This window comes from Rhinolophus ferrumequinum, chromosome 14, assembly GCF_004115265.2.
Source record: "Rhinolophus ferrumequinum isolate MPI-CBG mRhiFer1 chromosome 14, mRhiFer1_v1.p, whole genome shotgun sequence".
Lineage (NCBI taxonomy): Eukaryota > Metazoa > Chordata > Mammalia > Chiroptera > Rhinolophidae > Rhinolophus > Rhinolophus ferrumequinum.
The window spans coordinates 72,140,338-72,158,371 of record NC_046297.1 but is presented as its reverse complement, the minus strand read 5'-3'; the positions used below and the strand labels follow the sequence as shown (position 1 = coordinate 72,158,371).

At 63.1% G+C, this 18,034-nt stretch overlaps 1 protein-coding gene across 2 annotated transcripts in view; it reads right to left on the bottom strand.

Annotated features, from left to right (window-relative positions):
• The window catches only part of ADGRB1 (adhesion G protein-coupled receptor B1), a 74,421-nt gene that overhangs the window by 50,836 nt on the left and 5,551 nt on the right, over positions 1–18,034 (bottom strand). For both annotated transcript variants that reach the window (XM_033126014.1, XM_033126016.1), the window contains exons 2-3: positions 10,644–11,634; positions 935–1,096 (exon numbers count right to left, since the gene is read on the bottom strand). In XM_033126014.1, the coding sequence (XP_032981905.1) occupies positions 935–1,096; positions 10,644–11,412 (931 nt within the window). In that variant the 5' untranslated portion in view covers positions 11,413–11,634. The remainder of the gene's footprint in view (positions 1–934; positions 1,097–10,643; positions 11,635–18,034) is intronic.

Sequence of the window (18,034 nt, the reverse complement as noted above, 5' to 3'; positions counted from 1 at the left end):
AGGGCTGCTTGACCCCACTGGACAATTGGGAAACCTGGGACCAGGGCACCCCGACCTGGCGCCAACCCCTATCTGGCTCATTCCCGTGGGTATCATCTCCCCCGCCCTGCGCTTCGTCCTCTCTTCTTCCAGGGTCTGCGCCTGCGGGGCAGCACGTTTGAGTGGCTGCTGCCCTCCCCTGCTCAGCATCCCACAGCTCCCCAGCCTCCTGTGGCCTGGACCCCCCCACACACACACACACCCTCCCTGGTCTTTTGACATGAGCTCCTCTTCCAGGAAAGTTCATCAAGGAAATAAGCAACCCAAAGAATGACAGTCTCATTATAACTTGATTTAACTTTATAGAAGCAGCTAAAATATACATGAAGTCATTAGGGAGTCTTATTAGAGAAATACGTTCTGGAGGCAGGATTGGCCTGGGGCAGGAAGGTCTGTCCAGGACTAGGGGGCGGAGGGAGCGAGCACCCCAAAATTATCAATCCACAGATGAGAAGAAAGTCCCATGCAGTCCCCAATGCCTCTGCGTCCCACCTCTCCTCCTGGGCCTTTTCTTCGGCTGGTTCCCGCCCCCAGGACCAGGCCTGGGCCACGCCCTTGGGCAGGCTCCACCCTGTGGCCCGGCCCTCGCATCAGGCCCCGCCCCTCATAGCACAGGCCCCGCCCGCCTTTTCCAGGCTTTGCCCCCAAGGCCATCCTTCTTCTCCGCCTCCTCCCTCACCTGGCCTGGCCCTCACATGGGTGCCCCCTTCCGCTCCTGACCTGGCCAGTCCTGCATTCCTGCCTCCATCCTGCCCAGACCAAGTCCATTCCCTCCACCCGGCCCCAACTCGCGCCCCTCCCTCCACTCCACTGGGCCTGCGCCCCTTCCTTACCTGGCCTGGCCCCACCCCAGACCCTTCCCTCCGCTGGCCGCCCCGCCCACCCCCGCACTCACGGCCGCAGGCTTTGCGGTTGCACAGGCGGCCCTCCTCCAGCACGCCCTCGCAGCCGCCGCCCTCCATGCCCGCTGCAGGCAGGCAGGTGCGCGTCCGCGTCTGTAAGCCTCCTCCGCAGTCTCGCGTGCACTCGCCCCATAGCGACCACAGCTTCCAGCCGCCTGGTGGGAACCAGAGGGCAGGGGTCAGAGCCAGGGGTGGGGACAAAGAGATAGGGTGCCTTTCAGAGAGTGACCTCTGGAGAGTCTCCCAGGCAGGGATGGGGCCACAGCGGCCCACGCGGAGAGACCCGAACTGTGAGGGCCAGCCTGGGAACCAGCACAACAATGGAGGTCAGCTGGGAGGCCAAGTGTGGGCCTGGGTGGGGTAGGTGGTGGGGAGGCAGAGGTGCAGGGGAAGGGTCTGCCCAGGGAGAGCCCTGGCTGTGCGGTGCCCACCCCACTCCCTCTGATCCCCTCTGGGGTCATGGTACTCTGGGCTCTCTGTCCACAGGCATCTGTGCTAGGGTCTCTCCTGGCTCTGAATCCAGGTCCCTAGCGTGGGGGCTGGGACAAAGCTGGAGCCCCAGAGGGGTCTGAAGAATGAATGAATGAATGACACCCATGCCCACCTCAGCGGCTGCATTATAAGGTCCTAGAGATGGGGTGAGGGCAGAGAGGGCCCTTTGACAAGTCTCATTCCTGGGCACAGCTCCTCTAGCCCTGCTGGAAACCCTCCCGTGGTTCTCAGTCCAGTTCCCTGAGCCTCAGTTTCTTCATCATCCCCCACCCATGTATGAACACCACAGGTGACCAATGTCCCACACCTGGTGGCCCAGGGGGGCCTCAAACTCAGGGCCCAGCCAGGCTGAGCTCCCCCACACCTCCCCAGGCCTGGAAATACTGGCCACTGGCTGCTGAGGGAGTCTGGCGACAAAGGCCTCTACCTGGGCCTCCAGGCCCCTGCAGCCACCCCTGCCTTGACCCCAGCTGCCCCCTTTCAACCCCTCATGAATCTTCCTCCATCCTGTCCCCCCAACAATTAGCCCTTGGTAACCCTAGTACCACAAGGACACTGAGCAGGACAGCCTCAAAGTACTGGGAAGACACTGAGGGCTGAGGAGCAGGGAGGTCACCGGGCCAGAGCCTGGTGGCTGCACTGATGGGCTAAGGGGCCGCTTGTCCAGGCCTTCTGTTCAAACACCATGCTTAAGGCTGCCCAGGTGGCTCCCACTGCGAGGAACTCGAGCCGCTGCCATCCTGTTTGTCCTGGGGGACACCCAGGCCCCCGCACTCCCAGCAACGCAGGCCAGGGTGCACTCTGCCTCGGTGGGCAGCTCACCAGTACCAATGGGTGGTGGGCATCCCGCACAAACCCACAACTCTGCGCCCACGATCGAGGCAGCCAGGAGACAGCGGGGAGGATTGCCAAAGTTCGGCACAAGGGTCCGCCTTAGAGCTGGGCCATTGCCCCCCAAGTCCTGCTCACCCGAGGCTGGAGCAGGGGTGCCAGGCTGGCCAAGGGCAGGTCGCAAAGGACCCATGAGAAGGGTGTCTAGTGCATCTGGGAGCTTCGGCTTGCCTGTGGCTTGCGGGAGTGCACCCCACCGCGGGGTGAGAATGAGGGTTGTGGGAGACCCCAGAGGGTGGGCCCCCAAACAGGTTCACGTAGTCGCCCCACCACCCACCAGCTGTGGGATGGTCAAGTCCATGTGGTCCTGACCTCATGCCCCTCTTCTGAGGCTATGGGGCGTTGTCCCAGGACTGAGGCCAAATGGCAAGAACAGGCTCAGAAAGGACGGTGTGGGCGTGGTCACTGGGGTCAGAGTTGACTCCAGAGAACCCACTTTGATTTGCAGCAAATTCAGCGTCCCAGTGACCCTGGTTGGGCCGGGATCTGTTCTGCGGAGGGGCACCTTCACTCGGCGGTGCCGGAGTTCCCGCCTCATCACCCCAGTGCAGGTGATGGGAACCGACAGCAGGGGGCGCCGGCGGCCAAGGAATGGGAGGCACGGACCGGAAGGAACCTCCCCAATGTGAGCCGCTGGCCTGGGTGCACAGCGTGAGAAGGGGAGCCTGTTGTGGAACCTTCTCCTCTCCCTTCCCTCACAGAGCCCACCCTCCCGCGGGGCCCAGAGAGGCAGGGCACCTCTGCCAAGGGCACAGAGCAGCCATGCCTCCTGTCCTCTGTGCCCAGCCAGGTGGCTGTCCCTCAATTGGTGGGTGTGGACCCTGCTCTGTCTCTCACTCACATGCATCTCCCATGTGTGCGAGGCCCAGGGAGGGGCTTGCCAGAGCCACAGAGCGGGGGCAGGGCTGCTCTCTACACGGACCCTTCCTCTGGGGTGCAGAGACCTGGCTCTGAGCCCCTCCTGGGTCTGGGCGTATGCCTTCATCTGGCGGTCGTCATGTTATCACAAGGAGCCCTCTCTGCTCCCACTGTTCAGATAAGAAGACTGAGGCAGCCCAGGTGAAGGAGTGCCTGTGCCCCCAGCTAGGAAGAGGCTGAGCAGGATTGCACAGGCTGTCTGTCCCCCACTCCCGGGCCAGCCCTCCTGGGGGCATCTCGGGCAGAGGTGTTCTGACCCTCCCCTGTCCCCAGCTGGCCCTGCTCTGTGCCAGGCACCTCAGCACACAGGAACCTCAAGTCTCATCCACCCCAGGAGGCAGCATTTTCATCCCGTTTACAGTGGAGGAAACAGGCTCAAAGAGGGGTGGTCCAGACAGCCAGGGGCTGGGAGTAAGGCCATGCCCAGGAGGGTCTGCCCTGGAGCTGGCACTGAGGGGCAAAGAGGGTCGCTGAGTCAGAACTATAAATATGGAGGATACTACATAAATACCATTTTGTCTTATACTGCAGTTACCATGGAAGCACCCCAAGGAGGCCCCGAGCACAGCCTCTGTGTCCACCTGCACGGACAGGGCAGGTGTGACAGCCCAGGCTGCCCAGAGGGGGCCTTTGCTGCTGCACTTCACATGCCTTCACTCGGGTGGTCTCGGCCCAGAACCACGGCCATTTGACAGGTGCAGAAAGGGAGGCCAAGTTACCTAGGGCTGGCAAGGAGAGGAGCGGGCACTGGAAGATTCCAGATGCTCTCCCTGCACCCACCCCCCACTAAGGCCACCTGCTGTGACCAACCACAGGCCCCAGCCCAGTGTTCCAGGCCTCAGTGGTCTCCCCTGCCAAAGCCACCACATCCCGTGACACTGAGATAAAGGAACAGAGAGGGCCGGAGTCTAGGGACACAGATCTAGCGGGGTCAGGGTGGGCGTGTCCTGCCTGTTGCCCCTTGCTGTCCCAGCCCAGCCCCCACACGGAAGCCTGAGTGACGTGGAAACCAGCGGTGGGTGGGAGAGAGAGGGTGTCCAAGCCAGGCTAATCGGAGGATGCCACTCGGTTCCCATGGCAACTGCTGCAGAGCTCCGTCTTTCAGGGTAGACTCAGGTTAGGCCTCAGCTGCCAAAACACCCACGATTTCAGGGCTGGTTACCTTGGTGACCCAGGTGGTGAGGCTGTAGTGGGGGAGAGGAGGAGAAGGGGGGCCACGGGCTCCGAGGACAGACTGCCCCCCCAGGCCTGTCCACGACCCTGGCCACATCCTGAGCTGGATCCTCTCCTTAGGCTGCCTTCTGATGCAGGGCCAGGATCCCCGATCCTCTGCATACACTGAGCCCTGATCCCATCAGACTGATCCCCGACCTTGGCCACACTCCTGCCCCGAGCGAGCACTCAGGAAATGGGAGCTGCTATTTTTGTTATCGTTTGTATTTTCAATGTGTGTCCCCACACAGCTGACACTTGATAAATGTGTGTCCATGACGGGGGGGGGGGCGGGGGGGGGAATCACCTAGGAAGGACTCCCAGGGCGTGAAGTGCAGGGCCTGGAGGCGCTCAGGCTGCCCTCTGCTGGGTGGCCAAGGGGCTCCTGGGCTGGGTGGGCTTCGAGGGGGCAGCAGAGGCGTGGGCAAGGCCGGGGGTGGGATGCCCCTCCAGGCCCAGAAAGAAACCGCCATTCTTACCCAGCTCAATGCCCCTCTGTGTGGAAGCCTCATTTCCATCTCATTACAGGATGAATAGAACCAATTAATGGCCTCTAGGCAGCCTGGCCACCCAGAAGAGAGGGCTCACGAAGAGGGGTCTACTGGCCTCCTTCCCACCCTGGCGCCTGGAGGCTGTGACCTCTCAGGCTCCTGTGCCCCCAGTTGGCTGGGATGGGGGCGCTGGGGGAGGCCCTGCGCCTGCTGGGCTTTGGGGTGTTTGGCGGTCCCGTTTGGAGGAGGGAACTGTGCACGTTCCATCTCGTCCAGCAGAGGTCTCCCCAGTCCAGCAGGTCTCTGAGCACCTGCCCATTCCCACAGGCCTGCCAGGCGGGGCTCCCCAGGCACCCACTGCGGAGTCCAGCTCCTGTGAAGACCCCTACCCCACCCCCACCAACGTAAGGCCTGTCCCAGAGCACCCAGGCTCCTCCTCTGAACCTCCTGCATGAATGTGCAAATGGAGACCAAAGGAGATAGGACAGCTCCCTGAAACCCCCTCCTCCAGCAGACCACGGGGTCCACAGCGCCTGCCCCCGGCCCCCCCACCATGTACCCCCCGCCCCCGCAGGCCCTGGCGTTGCCCTTCCTCCAGGGGGCCTGCAGCTCCCACTCTCAGCCTGGAGGAGCCGGCAGCAGCCTGCCAACTGTAGCAGGTGACAAGGGATCTCGGGATGGGCCGAGGGAGCCATGCCCACCGCCACTGGCCACCTCCAGGTGAGGGGTCAAGGAGAGCTCCCCCCACAGCTGGGTCTGCATCTCCCTCGACCTCGTGTAGCCCACGTGAGCAGGCCTGTCCCATCCCATTTCACAGACGGGAAACAGGCTTGCCCATCTAGCTCACTTGGTCCTGTCTGCAAGGTCATTCGCTTTGTCCTTGGTTCTTTTCCTCCTCAGGCAGGTGCCCCCCATCAAGAACGGTGTCCTATTAGAAGCATGAAGGCCCAGGTCCCACACTGGCTCTGCCCTTCGGCCCTGGGCGACCTGGGCAAGTCCCCGCCCTTCGCTGGGCCCCCACCATACGGCTGACATCCCTTCTCCAGTCTTTCTGGGACATGGAACCCAAGCAGGGTCTCTGGCAGCCAGGTACATGGGGTCACTGCCTCACGTGGGGACCTGTGGGTGACGGCAGACGTGTGCACATCACGGTCATGGGGCCACAACCTGCTATCTGGAGTGAGCCTTGTCGCCAGTGGACACCTTGTTTTCTAGATTTTTCTAAATTGGTCCTGTGCAAAAAGAGCTGCATCCCTGGCTGAGATGATCAGACCAAAGTCCCTGGCAGGAGGGCCCCTCCCGTTCTCCCCGTGCACTCCCCCCCCAAGGGCTCAGAGACACAGCCCTTCCCCTTGGAACTCCCCCCACACACTCCAGGCCCAGCCTCTCTCCACACCCTGCAGACACTGCTTCCAGAGGGGCCTCTCCACGCCCTGCAGGGGTATGTGTATCAGGGCAAGGGCCACCGCTCAGTGGTGACAGGCCTGGAGGCAGGGTGGGGACTTCGCCCTCCCTCAGCAGCGGTGTGGTCTTGGATGGGTCGCGGCCCCTGAGCCCAGCATCACAGCCCTCCAGACCCACGTGTCCAGACGTCATTCACAGGCTCAGGCTCTAGCTCAGCCCCATTCCCCACTCTGTGCAGCCCAAGGGGGCAGACACAGAGTCAGGGACACACACAGACACACTCACAGTTGCTTCCAGCCCCCAGGACACTGCTTTTTCATTATCTTACATGTCACTTCTGCAATAAAATTCTTTAATTAAAACATGAATATTTAAAACAACCCCTGAGAGAAATGGCCCCATCTCACCAGAGGCAGAAAGATGCACAGAGAGACTACGGGACAGAGACACACGCACAGACCCCTGGTGGGGGTGCGCCTGAGAGGGTCAGCCAGGCGGCCACGGAGTGGCAAGGGAACAGTTGCTCTGGCCTGAGGAATGCTGGCCCAGGCGGACGCGTGATGTGGCCATGTGGCATTTGGACAGGCCAGGCGGGGCGCAGGGCTGTAAATGGGCCACAGGCTGGCCTGGGCCGCCTGCTCGATCCCTGGCTTGGCTGCACACAGCCTTCTGGGGAGGAGACGGAGGGACATGTTTGTCCCAGCCTCCCCTGGCCAGTGAAGCTCCCTGGGCATCAGGCTCAGCAGGCACGAGCTGGAGTCTGGTGCCTGGCCCAGCCCTGCTGTGTGTCTTCTGAATGATTGCTGGGCCTCACTGGGCCTCATCCCCATGCACACACGTGCGCACAGGACCCTTCCCAGCAGAGCTCAGTGCAGGGGGACTGCCAGGTGGCCAAGAGCTGGCTCTGCTGTCAGCCTACCTCTCACTAGCTTTGTGACCCTGGTCACTGCCTTAATGCCTCTATGCCTCATTCCACTCAACAAGCATTTATGAGCACCGGCTGTATGCAGGTACCGTTGCACACACTGGGGGCTACTTCAGGGAGTGGGCAAACACCCCTGCCTAGCAGGGACAGAGAGCGAGGAAGGAACCCCACCAATACCGGAAGTTATCCAGTGTGTTCACAGGTGATAGATACCGAGATGGAAAGAGGAAATGAGACAGCGTGTGGGGTGGAGAGCTGGGGCTGGGGCTCTTTGCACCTGAACCAGCACGGTCTGGGTGAGCCTCCCGGAGAAGGGACGGCTGAGCAATGACTTGAGGGAGGTGGCGCTGTGGGGCCTGGGGAAGAGCGTTCCTGGACAGGAAACACCTGTGGCAGGAGGGCGCCCGCGGGGAGAGCCAGCCTCGGGCTGCTGGGAAGAGCAAACCAGTGCCTGTGTGGATGCTTTGGGCACAAAGTGAACACGCCAGACATGGCTGCTGTCACAACTACTGAGATCATTTCAGGCCCCGGGTCCCAGAAGCAGTCTGCGTCCAGGACACAGGCACTGGGGTCAGCCATCTGACCCCACGACATGATCCCTCCCTCCTGCCCAGTGCAGACGAGGGGCCCCTTCACGTCGCAAGCAGTCCTGCTCACATGTTCTCCAAACTGCCTTCCTACAAGGCCACCTGTCCCCGCCACGGCCCTTACACTGTGCTTGGTCAAAATCGCCAAAGGTCGCCCTGCACAGAACCCAGCCTCCAAGCACACACGTGTACACACATGCATGCATGCACATGGACTCTAGGTACCGCACACATGCACGCTCACGTGCACACATACATGGACACACTCAGGCGCGTGGATGCCTGGACACACGCACCCACACTCACACCTCCCCACCCTCTTCTGTCCCCACCACCAGCCACTCTCCCCTCAGAATCTCCACGAAAGCCCCCACTGGCTAACCCGATGCCAGTACCTGCACTGTCTCTGCCCCCCAAACTCTCCAGTCAATGAACATATTGGGGTCACCACTGTCACCCCACTTCTCATTCCCCCCAGCAACCAAGGAAGGAAGGTATTACTCTTTCCATTTTAAAGATGAGGGGCCTGAGGAGATGAAAGAGCAGCTGGGAGCAGCCTGGGGACAGTGAGCTGGGACCTGAGCCTAACCTGGTCCTGCGCCCGATGGCCCTGCTCACAGGACATTCCCACCGGGATGACCCGCGAGCAGCTCATGCTCAAGTCCCACTCTGACCCCTGGGTCTTCCTCCCGGCCCGTTCCTCCCCACTGCCTCCCCACTGGCTAGGCCAGAAATCCAGATGGTCTGGCGCCTCCTTTCTCCACACTCACGTCTTAGCATCAGCAAGTCCATCAGCTCCACCCTCAGACCCTCCTCCTTCATGTCGGCCCCCTCCGGGAAGCCTGCAGTCGCCCCTCCCTGTCCTGGACTAATCCCCTCTGGGCCACACTCTTCTGCACTTACAGCTCAAATGTCACCCTTCTGCTTCAAGCCCCCACCCCCCAGCCTTCTGCTCCCCAGGGAGCAAGTCAGCTGTGGCCAGCAGGCCTGTGCCCCCTTGCACCCCAGCTCCTGCCTCTGCACGGCACAAAGTAGGTGCTCTGTGGGGAGTGGGGCTCTAGCTCCATCCGGAACACAAACTCTGGCACACACGCCAGCCCTGTCCTCTTGACCTTCTCCTTCTGCCGTCTCCACGCGGCTCTGAGCAGCACTGGACATTTCCCAGCATGGCTGCTGGTCCACAACGCTCACAGAGACCAGCTCTTACATACTGGGCGCCAACGTGGGCCAGGCCCCAGGGCCGTCAGCTCCGATGTGACAGCATGGTCCTGCAGAGCAGTCAGCACTTCACAGGTGAGGAAACCGAGGCTCAGGGACAGGTGGCCACTGGGGAGTGGCCGAGCAGGATGCACCCTCCTGTGCCTTCCTCACTCTCAAACCAGCCCCGCCCACTTCTCTGCTCCTCAGAAGCTATCCAAGCCAAGGTCACAGTGACCTCCACCTTGTCGTGCCCCAAGGTCAGCCCTCCCAGACTCCTACCCCACTGCTGGGGGCTGATGCAACTGATGTCTCCCCATCTTGATGGAGCATTTTCTGCTGGTTTTCTGGACACCCCACCTACCCCACTTCTTGGAGGTTCTGCCCGTCACCTCCCTTTCTCCCCGACTCCTTTCCAGGTCTGCTCGCAGCTCACAGAGGCCTTTAACCTGGGATCCAGGCCCCAGGGCCATGAATAGAACTGGGTTCCAGGATAACTGGGTTCCTTTGTACCCCACATGCTTATTTTATGCCTTTAAAGATGTTATTCTGAGAAGTAGTTCATCGGCCCTGGACAATGTAATCTGGCCCCACAGTGACCAGCTCAGCATGGACACCCAGTCTGGCCTGGCCCCTGGATGCAAGGCACGTGTGTTCAGCTGCCTGCCTGGTGTCTCAAGCTGACCCCTGCTGCTGTCCCTTCGCCAGCCATTGCCCCAGCCTCACAGATGCTCCCAGGACATTCTGGGCATCCTGCAATGGGGATGGGAGGGCGCCTCCCTACCCCGTGCCCCATCCCGCTAGTGGCGTCCTCCTGCGTAGGCCCCGGCCCTCTCTGCTGGCGCGAGCACAGGCCCACTTCCAGCCTTTGCCCTGCCCTGGGCCTGCAGTGCGTCCTGACACCCGCGGGGTTCTCCCGCACCTCTGACCTCAGGCACCGGTGACCTGTCCCTCGTGCTGTCCCCAACACGCTCTCATAGGGCCTTCCTTGCCGCCCCCGTACCCCCACAACTCCCTGAGGGCGGGGCTGGTTTGTGGGTTTTCATTGCCCTGTTCATGGCACCTAGAACACACTGCAGGCACTCAGTCACTAACTGCTGGACAAAGGGTTTCCACGGCCACACCACACTCGATCCCCAAATGTCATCTCCTGACCACATGTCCAAACACCCATCTGCTCACATTTGCTCCACACAGCATGCATCCCAAGAGGCCCCTGTAGACCCCGGCCACCTGCCACAGGCCACAGCAGCCTGCTGCCCGTTAGATTGTCCTGCCTGAGAAAAAGGAAGGAGGCTCCCCAGCCAGGAATTTAAAACCACATCACCAGAGAGAGATCAGACCTGTTCTTCATTCCTTCCTTTCTCCATTCACGGGCACCTCCCATATCCTGGGCACATACCAGTTCCTAGGGACTAGTGGCCAGCACTCAGGCCACCTGTCCTGAGCGCACCTGTAGCTAGCTTGTCTCTAGGCATTGGCTTCCCTGAAGGTGTGCTCAGGGGGTGGGCGGCCAGGACAGCCCTTAAGAGAAGACCCTCTGCCCAGAGAGCCACCCCTGGGTCCTCTCCCGGCTGTCACTCACCTGGAGCGCCATCCCCGCCCCGGTCCTGGGTCAGGCTGGTGAGGCAGTTCTCAGGGCCACCAGCCACTCCATCCCTCAGGCAGACGTCCCCTCGGGGAACCAAGGGGCTGGAGCCAGGGTCGCCGGTGTCCCCGCCCAGGCAGGCACAGGGGGTCTGCATGATGCCGCAGGGGTGTGAGCTGCGGCTGCCGGCCAGACAGGCGTCCAGCCAGCGGCACAGCATCTGGCAGGCGGCCCGGCTGGGATTGCGGTTGCCCACGACCAGGTACTCCACAGAGAAGTCATGGCTGGGGCCTAGGGGCCCGGGCACGTCCTCCAGGGGTGGCTGCTGGCGTAGCATCTGCAGGAACTGCTTGCTGGCCTGGAGGAAGGCCAGGGGCGCCGCAGGGTCGCACAGCCGCAGCACCTCGTCGAAGCTCTCCATGCCCAGGTAGGTGCGCGTGGACTCCAGGAAGGAGTCGAATTGGTAGGTGCGGACGCGGCTGGGGCCGCCGCAGGGCGTGGGCGCTTTGGCCACCTTCAGGTACAACGTGTAGCGGCGCGGGTCCGGGTTGCGCAGGGTCCAGGAGCAGCGTGAGGCGTTGGCCGGGAACACGGCGGCCGCCGAGAAGTACCCAAAGAACTTGCCCTGCACCACCGTGGCACACGGCTCAGCCCCTGGCCCCGAGTCGGCCCCCGAGGCTGCCCGCGCCCGGCGTCCCAGCAGCAGCAACAGCAGCAGTGGGCCCAGGGTCCAGCGGGGGCTCAGGGCGGGGGCCTGGCCCCTCATCCTAGCTCGCGGGGCCGCCGGGGTTCCGCGGGCTGGGCAGGCAGGCTCCCGCCAGGCCTGGACATGCCAGGGTCCAGCGTCGAGTGGGCCAGGCCAGGGGCCGGGACCAGAGGACAGGGTCTCTGAGTGAGGGCAGGAGGAAAGGCCTTCAGACGACCGAGAGGGTGACGGGGGCTCCTAACGTCCAGGGCCCTACCACCAGCCTGTGCCCACTGGCAGCAGCTGAAAGAGAAAGCAGAATGGGAGACGTGTGAGTCCCCCGGGGAGACTGGGGCTGTGGGCATGCTGGGGCACTGCCCACCCTGGGCTTTGGGCAGCTGACACAGGCCCTGGCACTGCTCCCAGGCACCTGGCCTGTCCACCTGTCCAGCAGCCACCCTCTATTGTGTCCACCTGCAGGGGCCCAGCCAGGGGGACGGGAGACCCCTCCTTCACCCAGGCCCGAGCAGGGTGTGTTGGGCAGCGCCAGGCCAGGGCACATGCCACGGGGACCCTGGCTGTGCCTGTCTGGCCAACAGCCTGGCATGGCTCCTGAGGGCTCCGGGCCTGCTGCCTGCCCACTCACCCCGTCACGGCTATAGTGGCCACCCATCCCCTTGGGCCTCCGTAACTGTCTATGAGCCCCTGGGGGGAAGGAGGCCTGGCTCTCTCTCCCGGCCCTCCCCTCACCTGGGTCTCCTTTCTCTCCGACCACCCCCTCTCCTGCGCCCCCTGCAGACCTGACAAGAAGGGAAGTGGGACATAGGGAGCAGAGGAGCAAGGTCACTGCAGTCATCCCCCAGCCTCTGGCGGTCCAGGTCCGGCAGCACCTCTAAGCCTCGCCCAGGGTCGGGAGCAGAGACCCCTCCTCAAAGCAGGACTGACCAGTTCTTTGAGAGGTGTGGGGGTGGGAGTCCGACCCCGGTCCTAGGCTATAACAGACATCCACTCAACTCCTCCTTGGTCCCCACCTGTCACTGCAGCCTCTCAGCCCCCCTACCCCCAGCCGTGCTCCCCTGCCTTTTGTGCTGGGGATCCCCTGGCCTCTCAGGCACTGCACCTCCAGGTGGGGAGGGATGGGGCATGGAGTGTCCTGGAGCCGCCAGAGTCCAGCTGGGCCTGCACTGACCCCTCCTTTGCGAGGCTGGAGCTATTACCCTCCACGCCCATTTCAGGATGGAAAAACTGAGGCTCAGAGGCAGTAAGGACTTACCCAAGGTCACAATGCGGGGGCTGGAGAACCCACACTTAAAGCCTCAGACTGACCCGAACCTTGTGCCACTGGCATCACTCCCACACAGCCCGGGCACAGGAAGGCCACTCGGGCCCGTGGTGAGCAGGGACATGGAGGCGCCCAGGCCTCCCAGGCCAGTGCTTCTATCCTGACCCGCAGCAGCTGAGCTGGCCGGCCAGGAGAGGAGAGCGGCAGCCAGCGCCCAGAGCCGCCTGGCCTCCTGGTGCCAGGGCCTCCGCCCTGCTGACCGTGCACACGCCAACCGCCTGCCCACAGGGACTCGCCGCTTCCTGCTGCCTGGGCCCAGCTGGCCGGGGACACAACGTAGGTCACTGCTCTGCACTCCCCTCCCAGCGTCTTTGCTGTGTGGGCCTTGGAGACGGAGCAGGGAGCTCGCACAGGCCAAGCTCGGAGGCCTGGGCTCCGGCTGCCCCTCATGGCTGCGTGGCCTCGGGTAAGTCCCTTGCCTCCCAGCCTCAGTTTCCCCACCTGTCAAACGGAGACCAAGGCTCTGGAGTGAGCCTCCAACAGGCTCCTGGGGCCAGAAGACAGCCTACAAGTGCCCACTCCTGGGGTTCTCATACAGGGTTCTTTGGAGCCCTGGGGTCCCACTGGGGAGACCACCAGACCCAGCAGGGAGCCAGGACAGGCAGGGGAGCAGTAGGACTGAGCTGACTTCCTGGCACCCTCTAGGACGTTTCTGACTTGAACTACAGTCGTGCCCTGGCTCTGCTGGCCAGAGGCTGTCCCAGCCACGACCCTGAGAACCATGGAGCTGGCCTAGCCCTGCCTCTTCTGGCTGGTCACAGAGCAGAACTGGGCGGGAGGCCCAGACTGTCAGTGCGGACGGTGCCTCCACCTGCCCACGCCCCACTCCTCTGCCCCCAACAGACCCACAGGTCTCCTGCCGCGGGCTGAGGCTCCTTCACTCCCAGTAAGTGCTCGCCTAATACCCTCCAGCATCTCAGAGGCTGCTCTGGGCCTTCTCCCCGCCGAGGCAGCCTCAGGTGGGCAGAGAGCTGGGCGGGCCGGGGGTCCATCAGTGTCAGGCCCCAGGTCACGCAGCCCTGGGGGAGGCCGGCCAGTGTGGAGTGTGTCCCAGGCCTGGGCGATTGGATCCGAGATGGGGTGGGGGCATGCGGAGGAGGTCCTGACCCCAACTGGCACCCGGGGTGGTCTCCTGGAGTGGGCAGTGCCTGGGCGGGGTCTTAGGATTGGCGGGCAGGGTCCTTCTGACTGCTGGGGGTGCGGGCAGGTGGGGAGAGCTGGGAGGTGGCATCTGGGTCAGGAAGGCGGTTAGAGAGGAGACAGCATCATGGAGATAACAGGCTTCCAGCTTGGACAAGTAGGTGATGGGTGGTGGGAGCCCTCACTGAGGTAGGGGGAGCACACGTGTGTGCACATGTGTGTGGGCAAGCCCATGTATGTCCATGTATGTGCCTCTGTGTGTGTGCATGCACATGTGCCAGTGTGTGCGAATACAGGTGTAGCATGTTTGTCCAAGGTCACACGGCAGGAGGAGAGCCAGGCTTAGCTGCGCAGGGATGTGGGGGGCAGTGGGACGGGGACCAGGGTTGGGAGAGGACGCCCTGCGGGAGAGGACCATTCAGGGAGAGCCCAGTGGCCAGGCTGGAGCCCCGAGGAGCCCACGGCAGGGCCTTAAAGGAGGCCGTCCTGGCCGAGTGGGCGGCAGGCTCCATCCCAGGGGCCCTGTGTGCTTGGCTCCCCTCAGCCACAGCCAGAACCAAGGCCTCCGCTGGCGGTCAGAACGCTCCGCACCTGCTCGCCAAAGGTGAGGGCTGCGAGAGGCTGGCGGATGCTGACCCCGGTGCTGGGGGTCCATGAGTCACTGCTCATTCCCCCATAAGTTCTCACAGGGTGACTGTCTCCTCTCCCAAACCACAGGCTGCTTGTCTGGTGGTCGGTTCCCCATACCCTGGTCTGGGTCATTGCAGCTTTCCACGGCCACTGCCCTCTTAAACTCCCAAGGATAATGAGCACCCAAGCTCCCTGGGGACCCGCCTCTTCTTTCACCTCCTTGCTTCCAGGAAATTCTTCCTGGTGTCCTGCCCCCATGCCTTTGGCCAGTGTCACTCCATTCCTGCCACACAGCTTCCCACAGCCTGCAGAGTGGCCTCTAGGTGAGGGGTGGGGGCAGTGAGCATGGTGACGGGTGGAGGCCACCAGAGACAGGAGGGGGTGACAGTGGAGGTGGGGGACCTGAGAGCCAGCCACGCCAGGTGGGGACGAGGAGCTGGGAGTGATGGTAAGGAGAAAGGGTGACAATAACTGTCATTTACTGACCGCTGACCGCACACCAAGAACGGGTCTGAGATCTTTCGAGACCCCGACCCCACGCCTTGTTCGTCTCACGGCCCCACCACGAGGTAGGAGGGGTAGCGACCCCACATCACGGCTCGCAGAGTCACCAGCAGCCGAGGGATGCTGTGCCCACCTCCCACGTGTCCCAGACGCACCCACGCACATGTGGGCTGCTGTACCCTTGCCCCTGGCAGATGCCCTGGTGCCTCGGTTTCCCTGCCGACAACCGAGGGCAGGGGCTGGGGCCGCCCCTCGTGCTCCAGCCTCACCTCGGCGCAGGCCGTCTGAACCTCCTCCCCAGGGCCAGCCTCCACATCCCCGCCCCACCCCCCCGGCCACCAATGGCATCCCCAGACACCAGCCACAAAAGGCACTCTGTTGTCCTGCCTGGCCCTCTGAACAGTGCCCGCCTGTGTGTCCTGGGAAAAGGCTGCACTGGGGGAGGGGCGCGGTGGGCACCGGTGGCACCGAGGACAGCCCAGGGGCTGGTGGGCGGGTGGGGGCTGGGAGAGCAAGGAGAGGCCGCCTGGGGTACCCGACCACCCCAGCCCATGGCAGCCTGCCCACCCGGCTCAGGGTGCCCCATGGGCCACACAGATGCCTCCTGGGCTATGGCAGCTTGGGCAGCCTGGCAGGCAGAGGCAGTTCCGGCAGGGACCCCTGACACAGGGACCCCAGTGGTCTCAGGGGCTTGGGGCCACAAGGAGAGGTCAGGAGAGCTGGGCAGGCCTCCTTGCGTGAGCACAGAGCCAGGTGGGCCCTGGGAGAGCCAACCTCCCCTCCCCGTGGCCACTATCTAGCCCCACCCTCAGCGCCTGCCAACCACGCCCCACTGCCCACCATGGCTGGCTGCGGGGCATCTTGGGCTGGCCCTATGGAGCCCCCGGGTCTTATTCTACTCACAGCAAAGACACGGGGGCGCACCAACGAGGTGTCCCTTGGAGCTGGCAGGGAACCCCGGGCAGGGTTGGGTTACCATCAGGCTCCTGAGAGGTGCACTTGCCCACCACACCTGCCAGGCCTGGCCCCATGGAGGGCCTCCTTCTCCTGCCTGCCTGAGCCCAGGGGCCTCTGGGGGAATCTGGCCAGAAGCCAGCCAGAACTGCCCAGGAGGAGACCCCTGGAAAAGACACTGCGGGGGGCGGGGGGAGGGCGTTGTCCGGGGCTGGCTCTGTCCCAGGCTGCCCTGCTCAGGCCCCCACCTGCTCCCCCACCCACAGGCGGCAAGCTTGGTGTCACCTCTATTTCACAAAGGAGGCAGACAGACTGAGAGGCTGCCACCCCACTGCCCCGACCACCTGGCCCTGGGGTCAATGGCCAGCTCTCTGATGGGCCTTGGAGGCTCTAAGCCTCATCACACCTCCTCTCGCCCAGGACCTGGTTACCCCAAACCACCTGCAGGCCTTGAAGACACTCCAGCTCCTGGGCCTCCTGGGCCTTTGGTTCAGCCGTGCCCCCCGTTGGGCTGCCTCTGCCACTGCCTGGCACATACCCAGGACACAGGGCATCGCGCTGCCCGAGAAAGCCTCCCCAATCCTGCAGGGACTCCCAAGAGAGGATGTGCCCTCCCGGTGCTCCCACTGTGTCCTGCACCCCAAGAATGCGTGCACATGCACGTGCACACACAAACATGTACATGCGTGCATTTCTATACGTGCAACGCATGCTTGCAGCCATGCACATGGTACGCTGGCATGCAGACGTGCTCCCCTGCAAAGAGCCCCAAGTGGGGCCAGGGATAGCATCAGTCCCATGGCACTCCGGAGGAGGGGAGGCTTCTGGAATCTGGGTGTCACATGTCACTGAGCTTTCCTCTCGTGTCCCCCCGTTTGGTACCCTAAGACAGAGGCTCTGCTGCAGTGCTTGCCCAGCTGCCAGCCCATGAGACGCCCCCAGCCACACACCACACCACACCAGGATCTGAGGTCCCCAGGGGGAGGGGCTCGTCCAAGGTCACCTGCCCAAGGTCACATGGAGAAGGCATGGAGACAAGATCAGAAGAAGCCATCAGGAAGGGGTCCCGCTACTTGGCTGGGCCCTGGGGCTGCCCTGGGAGGGATGAGGTCCCAGGGGCAGGACGCCACACTGTTCATGTGCCACACTGATTGGTCAGGCCTGGAGGATAGAGACAGCAAGGTCCTGACAGCATGGGCAGAGATGAGAACAGACAGGCACTACTGAGGATGGATGTGTGTCGTGGAACCCAGGTCCCCTGGGTCCCGATGCTCCCAGCAGCACCCTGGGCTGTGGCAGCACTGACCATTCTAAGAGGGAGGGAGGGCAGGCATGCTGTCCCAGTCTTCAGAGGAATGGAGGGCCCCCCCAGCTGGAGGCTGTCCCTTGGGGAGCAGGCCCTAACCTAGGCCTCCCAACACCCACGGAGTGTCTCTGTCTGGGATGGCTGAGAAGAGGGGAACAACGGAGTATGGAGCTGGGTCTCAGGGCCACTACCAACCCCACCCCTCGTTCTGGGTGGAGATGGGGTGGGCAGCCGGCCTCAACCCAGGGCAGGACTGCGGAGCCCACGGCTGGGACAGGCTGGGCACGGAGGACCGTGTGCGTGTGCACGTGCAGTGTAGGAGCGAGTGTAAGTGTCCCAGGACGAGTGTGTCTGTGGAATTGTGTGCACATGCAGCCTGTGAGTGGCCAGTGTGCACGTGTGCGAGTGTGTGTGCTGTTGTGGAGAAGAAGGTACGGCCTGGGGACAGGGCAGTGCGGTGGCAGAGGGCGCTCTCTCCCTCTCACTGAGTCCTGCTCCTTTCCACTCAGGTTCTGTAGTCACACATTCCTCAGGGGACAGGATGTCCCCCCAGCCAAACTGGGTCCTCACGAAGACTTGCCCTCCACAGCACATCCCCCACAGACGCGGCACTCTCTGGTTCAGGGCACACTCAGGCAGGGCAGAAGGACCCCAAGTATCACCCAGTCGCTGGTCAACATCTCCTTGCCAGACAGGAGGGAGGTTCCTGTCGGTCTCGGGGGTGGGGGGCTCTGGGCCCCGGGAGAGTGAATCAGTCTTAACGGGTGGCGGACAGACTTTCCGGGGTGGGGCCAGGGGCTTTGTGTACTCCCTCCACCCCCACCCAG